Genomic DNA, 11,382 nt, shown 5'->3' on the forward strand with positions numbered 1-11,382 from the left:
AATTAAATACATAAACGAAATGAAATATCACATGGCTATAAACAACCAGGTTTTAGTTAAACCTGCATAAAAATGGACACATAAATATGAAATTAATAAATGTCGCTAGACAGAAATTATAATAATATAGTAAATTTATTTAGATTTTTTACTTATGTAATATATTTCCTTCATGCATTCACACACTGTGCTCAAACACAACCGTTTCGCTTTGCCATTTATTTTCTAATTAAGGGGACAGTAAAGTATAAGGGAATGTACTTAATGCCGTCTTGGCCTAAAGGGCACCAAGTAATTATGGGTTGGCATGCAACTCATATTCATGTAAAAGGGTCTTTGGCCTGGGACATGGTGAGGTTGATTCTACCTTCTTATATTTTTGCATCGACTACAGATTGATCATCATAAAACTGAATCAAAAGCTCAGAATAATTCAGGTGGAAACATCTTTGACCTCCAGTTCTGAGCAGAGTTGGTGCCCGTGTCTGCAACTCTTATAAAATAAACATTGTTAACATGAGCCCCCTTATGGAACCACATTTAAATCCACTAGATCTAGATATAAATTTGGATCTGAACCAAATTGTACACACCCATGAATATCAGTCCCCTTAACATGTCACATATTTATCATCAAGATCCATTTCCTGGGAAATCTGAGAAATAAAACAAATGCTTTATCTTGCATTAAAGAAACAAATTCTAAGTCAGACCCTTGGTTCACATCCATGCTAAAATTCAATGATTTCTTTCTTGGCTAATGTCCAATACTATCACCAAGTTTTAGGAAATCAATTCAATAAACAAAAAAACTAATTAATTAACAAACAAACAAACAAACAAACAAACAAACAGGTGTTAAAACATTACAACCATCGTGGAGTCAGTGATGATGATGTTGTCATTTGGAAGATGGTGCAAAAGTTTAGTCATTGTCAAGCTTCTAAACCCAAAAAAGACATTTGTCACACATTAACTCTTAATTTATTTAAAGTTAGCACAGTTGTTTACAAAGAAAATATTTTTGATATGATGAAATCTTTAAAACTTTAAAGGGTCTGGAGTAAACTGCTGTCAGCGTTTTAAATTAATTTGAAAAACTGTCACAATGTGTTCATTACAAAAAGAAAATGCATGAACAACTTCTAATCGGAAAGAAATCAAAAAGAAACACATGTATGTACAAAGAAAATGAAAGAAAAGGACATGTACAGTAAAAATCTGGATTTTTACACATAATTACATTAATTTCTTGTAGATTAAATAAAAAAAAGCTTTTTATTATATTTTTTGTATTTTACAATGCAATTATTGCATTACGCTGATGCTGTCATGACAACCCTCAACAGTGACAGTTTTTAGTGTGCTGGAACAGTCGCTCCGCGTCATCAGTCCAAGAAGAATATGTTGTTGAACTGTGTTGCACAAAGCCTCTTAACCTCCTCTGTGGAAGAGAAAAGAGAAAAAGGCTTTAAGGGTGAAGAGGAGATTAAGTAGCAGGGTGGATTGTCTACTGTGGCTGTAATGACACAGATTTACTCTTCACCGGCTGGAGGAGACATACCGTTTACTTCGATCAGGTTGGCGTTCTTCTGGTTCAGGATCACGTACAGTTCTCTCTGGTCTGACTTCTTACCGACGACCCAGTAGTCCGTCATTGCTTTTACGATGATTTCTTCATCTTCATCAACCCTGGGAGTGAGACAGACAAAACTTAGAACACAAAGAAGAACAAAATATATAGAAATAACACTCACTGGAACATTTGCATGCACCTCCTCCGGAGAAAAGTGCATTTTTGAAAGCAGCTATGATGTGATTTCAAAAAAACATAAACTTTAATATTCTTTGAAGTTTTGTGTACTAAATAATATTTAACATTACAAACAAACAAGAGAACCACATGTAATTACCTAAAATTAAATATTTAATTGAGATAACAGCACAGTGAGTGAGTTTTGACCTTGCTGACAAGATAAGATGACGAGCAGCAACTACACAACAACTATATAAACACAAATTAACACTGGTTTTGAGATAAACGTCGATGCCACGGTTTCATCCCACCGACTGAAAACGTTCACATGACTACAGTCTCATGACCACGTCAAACGACGTTTAATGGCCTCATGCTGCCGTATCATCCACTGACACTGAAAGGTTTCCATAACTAAAACAAATCAATTATAGCTACTCTTTGGTTTCTACTGGGAAAACCAAGAATACCACAGAAATGATTTGTGGCCAGCCCCAAGAAAAACTCTGGAAAATGCCTGGAAGGCATTTGGTAAAGATAAGTACTGCTGCACTCTCACGAAGTGGGTGTTCTCTGCTGTACCTGGCAAAGTCACAGTTGATGTCTCCCAGGATCTTCATGAGGTCAGGGTGGACAGAGGTAAGGCAAACACTGGCTGTCTTCCTCATGTGGATGGTGCTTTTCTCCGCCAGGTTCATGTGGTTGAAGTAGATGAACTTAAACTGAGGCTCCTTCTCTGGCCTGTATGGACACAATAAATAAAAGAACAGATAAATTAAACTAAATAAACAAGAGGCAAAACAAGGACCAGTCTTTAGTGAATAAAGATGATTCATCTGTTCAAAGGATACAACTTCATTACGTCTGCCAAGGAGGTGATGAAGTTGTTTTGTTTGTTTGTCATCAGGATTAAACCAAAACTACTCAGCACATTTCCACAAAACTTGTTGGAAGGATGGGACATGGGCCAAGAAAGGACTCATCAAATGTTTGACCCAGACAAAGAGCCGGATCTAGGAATTTATTTGATGAATTTCTTGTTGTTTTTGACATTCTCAAGAATTTCCCAAGGAATAATACATAGCTCTTGATAAGAAAAAAAGATCTGGCATATATAGGGGACTGATTTCTATGAAGCAGCTTTCAGACATGCACTGAACTGATAATCTGAAATGATTCAGAGGAGGTGCTAGAACGCAAATGACATTCTCCGTAGTTTCTCCTGCCAGCCCTGTGGTGAAAACTCTAAACAAAAAGACCACAGATCTCAAGATGAAAAAGAGGCATCGCACACGTAGAAAGTCTGAACCCCATTGTGCGCACATTTCTCCTTTTTTCATCTTGTGTGTCGCAAAGCAGGAGAAGTTGCAAGTACATCGAGAGGAATGACACATCTTGTGTTTTAACACTAAACCTGGAGTCATGGCCCCTGTATACGACGGTGAGATCCCACTATTGTAAGGTTTAAGAGCTCAGTTCTCTCTGGGGCAGAGACTGTAACACAGCAAGTAATCACTCTGGATGCTAAGGGCAGTTACCTGACATGTATTAAAACAGGTCGTATAACTGATTCATATCTATGCTGCAGCTCATTGACAGTGTCACCAGGCCAAATCAGGACACGAACCGGAGTGCCAGCAGAGAAATTAGGGAGGGCATTATTTATTTAGTGGATTCTTCACTACAGTGATTAAAAAGGAGCCCATCAAATTGTCTGGGCCAGAGAGTCCAGTCTTAGATTACAGGCCAGGGCGTATCTGAAGCTGGGGTTAAAGGAGAGCAGGCTGGGGTGCCAGACTTTAAAGCTACACTGCTTCAGTTACCCACACAATGTGCCAAGACAATATTCAATGGTATTAGAGTTTCATCTATCACTGGCAACCAGACAGAGTTAATACAAAGGAACAACTGCAAACCGATGACACGGCTACTTCATTCACCATACAACCTTGTTTTTTGAGAAGAACTAGTCAAAATTCTTTTTTTAAATAAATAATTATTCATTATTTTAAAGATGGTCAGTATCCCTTGTATGTTTGGAAATCCTCTGAAATATATTTATGATCAATTGCCAATCATCAGCAGATGTCAGTGACCACCGGTGGAAGTTAGGGAACCATCATCAGTTGTGTATCTGTCATTTAGCTGTGCAGCTTTTTCATCGCATTCATTTAGTTTTAAAACAGGCTTTGTACATTTTCATATTAGGATTTCGTATGCTGTCAGTTAAAATAAGATGTATGTAAAATATAAACAACTTCTTATTCTAGCTCTTCAAATGTGAAAATTCTCTGGTGTAATTACATTATTTCTAGACAGTCTCAAAAGCAGGCAACTGATATGTGGAGAGAGAAAGAGGGAAAACATAAGGAGGCGGGTTAGAAATTCAGACAGTGGTGGATTCTCAACTGACCCTGATATCCTGCGGTTAACGGTGAACTGTTCACATATATCAGATGCCAGCAAGGTGAGCTGAGGTCCCACCAAGCCGTCCAACTCTTCACAGAACTCCCTCGTCAGGTCCACAGAAGCTGGGAAGGGGGACAGGAGGAATACAAGTTCATATATTAGCTCTATACGAGCTGCAGAATGGTCAAAATATTATAAAAGAGCAACATAATAGAATCAAATTATAAAAAATAAACTAGGAAAAGGGAAAATTCATCATAGAAGTAGGTGCACACTTACCACTGATCATAAAACAAGCTGCAGCGCTCATCGCCTGGAAGAGGGCAGATCAGTGCAGGTTTTAAATGCAGAGTCAAGGTCACTCAGGTTAGAAATTACATTAACGTGATGATAAGCATCATGGGACGTATTTCATCATTTTAAAACTCTGCAGTCTAATCCCCAAAAATCCATATCGTTTAATAGAGCAATGGAATAGATCATCCTAAATCTACTGTTCATAAACACATCCCCCCCATTACAGATTACGAGTCTCACCTGAAAAAATGAATAACAACTTCCCCCCTATTTTAATATATTTACTCCTGTAGACTGTCACGAAATAACAGATCACATTTACTCTACTGTACCTTATAAACAATAAGATGCAGCTCTTCGTAGCCGTCCTGTGTGCTGACAAAGATTTTGGGGAATCTGAATTTGGCCTCTGGATCTTTAAGGTTGGTGGGTCCTGTCAAAAACCTGGAGAGAACAGATGTGTTCAGCAGAGAGAATATTCAGAGAGCGGCTGTGGTGGAGGTGATCTGACAAAGATTATGACTTCCATAATACTAGTATAAAAGAGGAGGCGTGACATTAGAGCAAACACCTCTGGCCTCAACACTGTTATCTGTATATTCTAGTGTGTCATGTAAAATTGTGTTTTCTGTCCCATGACAGCTCAGCAGGAGTCAGACTTGGACTGCAGCAGCCAAACTTCACCTTTACACTTGAGTCACCTCAAGCTGAAACAAAGTCATCACAAGACACAGGTTTTGTAAGAATTTAAGTACCTGAGCAAACTTTGTCTTGTTGCATATGTACACTGAAACTCAGAAGATACATACAATACACTTACTCCTGCTGTTTGACAACAATGTGTTAGCAAAGGGAGTTTCCTCCGTATCTGATTCCAAGAAAAACTCACTGCCGGTGGAAAACCACATAAAGCTGGCAAACAGATACACATTCTCATGCAAACATTCATGTGCACATCAAGTATCAGTACGCTTTTGGATGTGCAATGCTTTGTCTTTACTTGATATTACAAATTTTCTTCTCTTTTTGATCCTATCCTGTGCAGAAGAAGCAGGTACACCTATACCGACACTTACCTTCCGTAGTGCAATAAATTCCCTGCGACCTCTGGCCTCAGAGGAGAGTCCCTGCCGGCCAACTGACAGGAGAGAAGACAAAATGGTGAAGTGAGAATGTGTGGCTTCACTGTGGAAGCAATAATAATGCCTCATATTGTGGTCAACAGTCTTGTGCGATCTGTCAGGACCATTCATATTATAACTCCTTTACAGTTCATCATTAATGTGTTTAAGTTTGAGTTTATGACCACCAGCTCCAAATATGTTCATCTATGTTTGGGGGTGTCTACAATTAAAAAAATACACCAAACATGAAATTGTAACATTAGCAACACATACTTAAGCAAATTTGATTGATATTGATATCCCAGCCTGTTTATTCAAGGTTTATTAATGTTGAATGTACCGCATGTCCAAATCGCACCAAATTCTAAACTGCACTTCTCTGTGCCCTTAGCAAAGTGTGCACTGTTATTTTTTAATCTGTTCATTTGGCTCTCCCATCTCCTCACCTCTGGTTCAGAGTGTCTGGGGAACAGTGAGGTGGTCAGGTACTTGTACAGGATCCGCATATCGTCTTGTTCCAATCCGCTCCTGCAGACAAAACAAAAAAGCTAAACCTTTAAACCTTATAACCTTCACAACACACTGTGCAAAATCATAATTGTGTGTCTCCTGGGGGTAATTATAGTTCAGCAGTGGTTGTAAAACGCGCTACAATCAATACTCCAGAGCCGAGCATGAAAGCACACGATGCAGCTACTTAATTTGGACAATAATTAAACAGCTCATCTTTATTTGTCTATTGACAGTTTGCATTAAATGATCACGCTGCTCTCAAGTCAATTCATTAGAAATCACATAATCCCCCCCCCCCCGTGCTTACACTGGAGGTTGATGGTGAAATTAAAAGGCAAGTGGCGTGCCAGGGAGGACATAAACCACAAAGAGGATTAGAGGTTATGTTTAAATCCACCTCTGTTTACACAGCATGTCATGATGTGTTTGCAGAGGCTAATGTTTCGATTTATACAAGATTGTAGAAGCCATCAATTCCTAGGTAGTGGATGTCAGGGAGAAGGCACACACGGTTAAGGAAACATTTTCAACAAGCACTCAGTCTGTACCAGATAAGCTGGTCATTATACAGGAAGGCTGTGTATTTGATCAGGCTGAGGCTCTCCTCCACTCTGTTGACAAAGGACTGGATCTTCAGGTAGGTCATCTTATCCAGTGGGAAGAAGCTGATGCCTCCGAATACATCTAGGAGGTCGCAGGACTGCAAGTGGAGAGTCTGCAGATACTGGAAACCCCAGAGTGACCGCACACAACAAAAATGACAAGACACAGGAGAAGGGAAGGAGCAAGGGGTTAGTTTACCTGTCTACAAGTGCCTCCTTACAGTGCAATAAAGAAAACGGAACGGGAAACTCAAAATGATTGACGCCCCGCACGAGCAGTAGCGCCACTGACATTCAACCTCTGATACGCACCCCACAGCCTCTCTCTTTCTCACTGTCGTTGAGTTACATGGTGGCGAGGGAAGCCTGTGTTAACTTAAGAAGGGTATTCCCTAATCACAAATGAATTATGTATACTTGGTGTTTCGCCTTGAGCTGCAGCTTTCCATAGAGGTGACAGAAGCTTGAGGCGAAGACAGCTAATGCAGGCGGATATTTACTAGGAAATCAGGCATGACTCCAGCCGGTCATGCCTGATTTCACCACTTTTTCCAAGAGTGACATGAGTATTTACAAGGAAACAAAAGTTGTTTTCAGATATGAACTCAGCAGGAGATTCTCCGGTCAGACCATTCCACAACAACACATAAATCTCCAGAGTGGTCAAGTAAGGGGTGGTGCAGCATGCAGAGGCAGTAGAATAACCGGAGTTAAGTGCATGTCTGAAAGCAGCTCAAAACGTTTACTTGTGGTTTGACCGACTCTGTGTAAATAACAGTGTGCAATATCAAATCAGTGAGTAAGAAGTGGAGAGATATTTACCCTGTAGAAGAACTTTTCCAGCTTCTGTATGAGCAGCTCCACTCCGCCGGCTTCCATCGCTCTGACAAACGTACCATTGAAGAGCTACAGCACGAGGAGAGTAATCACTTTTACCAAATGGATTCTTTGTGCATTATTAAGTCCTTAAATAAGTAGTTTGTCACCATATGTTTTTTAGAAGAAGATGATAAAATTATACACTTTATATAAGTAAAAGAATTAAGCTGCTAAAAGCATTACAGATAATATCATCTAAAACATACTGGAACCAACCTTGTACATGCTGTAGCATTGTCTTACGACTGCACCATAAACAGTGTCCTGCAAAGACAAAAGGGAATGGTAAGTAAAATGTTTTTGAAGAAAATAAAAATGAAGACAGTCTCTCTCAGTACTCACAAGTATTTCCTCTTCCTGATATTCTATTGTGGGAGGTTTACCATCTTTGTTTGGTTTCTCGATCATGGGGTTTCGAACCACCTGAAGAATAGACAAAATAAATTATTGGAAAACTGAAAAATGTATAAAAGGTACAAGACTGTGTACACAATTCTTTTAAGATTGAAAGAACTACGACTCCCAAGAACCATTGCGAATGATCCCTTTCCAACTGTTTCCTAAAATACTGTTGATATCATAGGTCAACTACATTGGATGTTTACAATATTATGGCTAATAATCAAAATCTCTATTCAGAAATTGAATGGGATTTTTACTTCAGGAATCACGCTCTTGAGATATATACGTACAAAAGTTGCAGATTACAAAAGGATTAGAGACGTAAAAGCTAAATTACATTCCAATCGAAGTCTACAAAATAATCTGTATATGCTGAATAACTGTACATATGGGCCTTTAAGATACCATGACTATCCAGAAATTGTCCTCGGGCTCGAAGAAAAACTGCCGGTTCTTCTGTGTGTGCAGGGATTTAGCCGGTTTTGTCGGACAGAAGGTTCTGGAGGACAAAAAGACGTGACTGTGAGGAGCAAGGAGACACACCCAAACAGAAGATCTGACCCTCCTTTTATGCAGTTTGTCAAACTTAGCCATGCTATCAATATTAAGACCATTTCTAAGCCCAAGGCAAATGTTACAAAGATGCCAAAAGGCTGAATAAACACACCCAAATCCACCCTTTCAGTGAAATACTAGCATCGACTATATGTAAACTCTGTTTTTGAGCAGAGTACTGAGATCTGTACCTGGTGAACTGTACAATGGCTTCACAAAGACCCACATTTCGGATCTTCTCATTCTTCTCAACATCACTGGGGTGGTAAAACAAAATCTTCTTCTCCTCCTAAATATAGAATCTTTGGATTAGGAATTTAGTTACCCTATAAAATGTTTTCTTAACATCTACAGAGTTTAAAGTCAAATGATTCAGGTGTAAAACATGTGCACGGCAACTCTTTCTCTAGGAGTCAAGCTCACCTCTCCTTCTCGTGGTCCAAATGTAGGGTTATATACGAAAAAATTAAGCAGACAGGGTGTGAACTGTTTCTCTTGCATTCCTGAGGCCATTCTGGGGCTGTATCAGACACAAAAGAGAAAAGCTGATGAAGACATAAAAGCTGAGACATCTCCAGGTTTCTTCCAGGTTATATCAACGTCAGCCTTATCACCATCTTTACCTAATCATCAGCATTAGTGTAACTTGTGTCTGGATTTCCTTTGCTCCGGAGACGGTGTGGTTCGCATGCCGTGTGCCTGCAGGGTGAAGACAAGTACATCACATACTGAGGCAAGACAAATCCTGAGATACTAACTGATGGGTCACACTGAGTACAGTGGATCTGCATCCAAAGCTGGAAACACAGAAGGCATCTTTTCCCGGGACGCACGGTTCTGACGTACTGGAAGACTATCTGTCCAGATTCTGGCATTAAGCGTGTCCATTCACAGTTGCATTCGTTCAGCCTCTGACTTAACTTTTAATGCCACAGCGATCCCTAGCCTCAAATTACATGAAGTAAAATACAGTCCTGTGAGTTAAACACAACAAGGAAGGTATCGAGATTTTAACTTAAGAGAAAATAAGTGCACTGTGATTAACTGGCAGCTGGTGCACACAGATACTCCTGAGTCGGGATATCAGAATCAGCAGAGAAACACCCAATTGGATGGGGGGAAAAAGTTATTTAGGCCCAGTTCATACGTAGTTTTAACATCCGTCCTGACACATCCGATCACAGGTGGACAGCTCTAAGTGCTTCACACTTTGTATTAAAAATAATCTTGATTATCGCTTGTGTTCATGAAGAATCAAATTATGTCGTTTCTTGCCCAGTCTGAGTTTACAAATGGGTCTGATGTGTACATATATAAATAGGTAAATGTCCCAATAGAAAACAACCTGTATAAAACGTTTGGATACAAATGTAAGTGTTTGTTGTTTGTGGTAAAAAAGAAACACTGATGGTCACGTTATAGATGTCAATAACGATATTTTAAATACACCTTTAAACTCGTAGGGTTAGATAAGATTAGATAACGTAAGTGGAGACAAGCACAGTGTATTTTTACCTAAGTACATAGCTACTGTTCTCATGTCATATTGAGTTTCTTGTATGTTTAGCTAGCTAAGTGCTCGTGAGGTGGGCTAACACACCTCCGTGTCATTGTAAATCCAGCCGGTTTTAATAAATGACAACTCGCTGAATTGAGGGTAACGTGTGTGTTGTAGTTAACGAGTACAAATACTTGACAGTCACTGTTATTACCCAAGCGGCCGATGTGAGGTGAGTCGGGGCAGCTAGCGGGCTAGCTGTTTATGCTAGCAGTGGAGTTGTGGTGGCAAAGGTCCAGGCGGTGAGAAAAAGGTGACGGTAACGGAGCAACACGACGGTGCCACCCGCCGTACAGAGAATACAGCCCACGCGTTCAGGTGCTCGTGGCCGGAGACAACGTAAATAAATAAAAAGAGCTTAATGAGAGGAGACGCCGCATTCTAAACATTTTCAACTTCCTGATTCAGACAGCGCGGTGCCACACGCTCAAGTGCTCGGGCGGCAGCGATACCAAGACAAATAAAAGGTCCGGGTCCGCACAGGGCGCACTGTTTGTTATGTGTTCTGTATTTAAAGGGATTGTTCTCCCAAAAATGAAAATCCACTCATTATCTACTCACCACTGTGCCGATGGAGGTGAGGGTGAAGGGTTTGAGGCCACAAAACACGTTTGGAGTCTCAGGGGTAAACAGTGTCTCATTTACACCATGTTTTGTCTCGTTTGTTATTGTTGTTTTTAGAATGATAAACTATGTATTATTGCTAATGCAATAATACATAGTATTATCACTGTCATCATCATTGCTATAGTTTTTAATACTATTATTTTTCTTTTATTTATTTATTTATTTTCTCCGTCACCATCCTCCACCATCTGTCCAATTCCAAAATATACACACCCACACATGAGCGCGCACACACACACCCACACACACACACACACACACACACACACACACACACACACACACACACACACACACACACACACACACACACACACACACACATTTTTTACAAATCAGAAACAGTGTATTCATTAAAAATATATTCTAGGATAATCTAGCAGCTGTGGTCTTTATTTCATTTTATTTTATTTTCACAAATAAATTAAAGGTTTCACAATCCGGAAAGGTTTGAAATATTATGTGATCCATTGTTGCAGAAACTATAGAGCATTTGCAGCTGTTAATGACACTGTGTTGACTGTTAGGGGGCAGGGCCCTCAAATCCACATTTATCCTGTTTATTTTTTGATGATTGGATTGATTTAAAATAGTTGACATGATCAATACCAGTGCAATATTTTTGAGTAAATCTACCTTTCCTCAATAAATAATGTTTAG

The 11,382-nt window shown here is 39.6% G+C and overlaps 1 protein-coding gene and 1 long non-coding RNA gene across 3 annotated transcripts; one reads left to right on the top strand and one right to left on the bottom strand.

Annotated features, from left to right (window-relative positions):
* Positions 1-1,294: 1,294 nt before the first annotated feature.
* On the bottom strand, positions 1,295-10,529 carry ccz1 (CCZ1 homolog, vacuolar protein trafficking and biogenesis associated). Of its 2 annotated transcripts, none has more exons than XM_034570544.1 (17): positions 10,250-10,529; positions 9,161-9,236; positions 8,961-9,057; positions 8,729-8,826; positions 8,388-8,481; positions 7,923-8,003; positions 7,797-7,844; positions 7,524-7,607; positions 6,648-6,823; positions 6,033-6,114; positions 5,539-5,600; positions 4,795-4,906; positions 4,445-4,478; positions 4,170-4,287; positions 2,339-2,497; positions 1,565-1,692; positions 1,295-1,444 (listed from the first exon to the last, which is right to left on the bottom strand). In XM_034570544.1, exons 2-17 carry the CDS (start codon positions 9,172-9,174, stop codon positions 1,389-1,391), a joined length of 1,443 nt encoding a protein of 480 aa, XP_034426435.1. In that variant the 5' UTR covers positions 9,175-9,236; positions 10,250-10,529; the 3' UTR covers positions 1,295-1,388. The 2 variants fall into 2 exon arrangements, with proteins under 2 accessions (XP_034426435.1, XP_034426436.1); XM_034570545.1 differs by having other exon boundaries at positions 8,961-9,082.
* Positions 9,244-9,869, top strand: LOC117752855. Its single transcript, XR_004612158.1, has 2 exons — positions 9,244-9,662; positions 9,737-9,869. It is a non-coding gene; the product is annotated as an uncharacterized LOC117752855 (long non-coding RNA).
* Positions 10,530-11,382: the final 853 nt, after the last annotated feature.

This window comes from Hippoglossus hippoglossus, chromosome 19 (genome assembly GCF_009819705.1).
Source record: "Hippoglossus hippoglossus isolate fHipHip1 chromosome 19, fHipHip1.pri, whole genome shotgun sequence".
Classification (NCBI taxonomy): domain Eukaryota; kingdom Metazoa; phylum Chordata; class Actinopteri; order Pleuronectiformes; family Pleuronectidae; genus Hippoglossus; species Hippoglossus hippoglossus.

Excerpts from the sequence above, each read along its gene's own strand:
- ccz1 (XM_034570544.1), bottom strand. Across the intron at positions 7,608-7,796 it reads AATGCTACAGCATGTACAAG|CTCTTCAATGGTACGTTTGT; the intron begins GTTGGTTCCAGT and ends CTCGTGCTGTAG. Across the intron at positions 2,498-4,169 it reads GTTAACCGCAGGATATCAGG|GCCAGAGAAGGAGCCTCAGT; the intron begins GTCAGTTGAGAA and ends GTGTCCATACAG.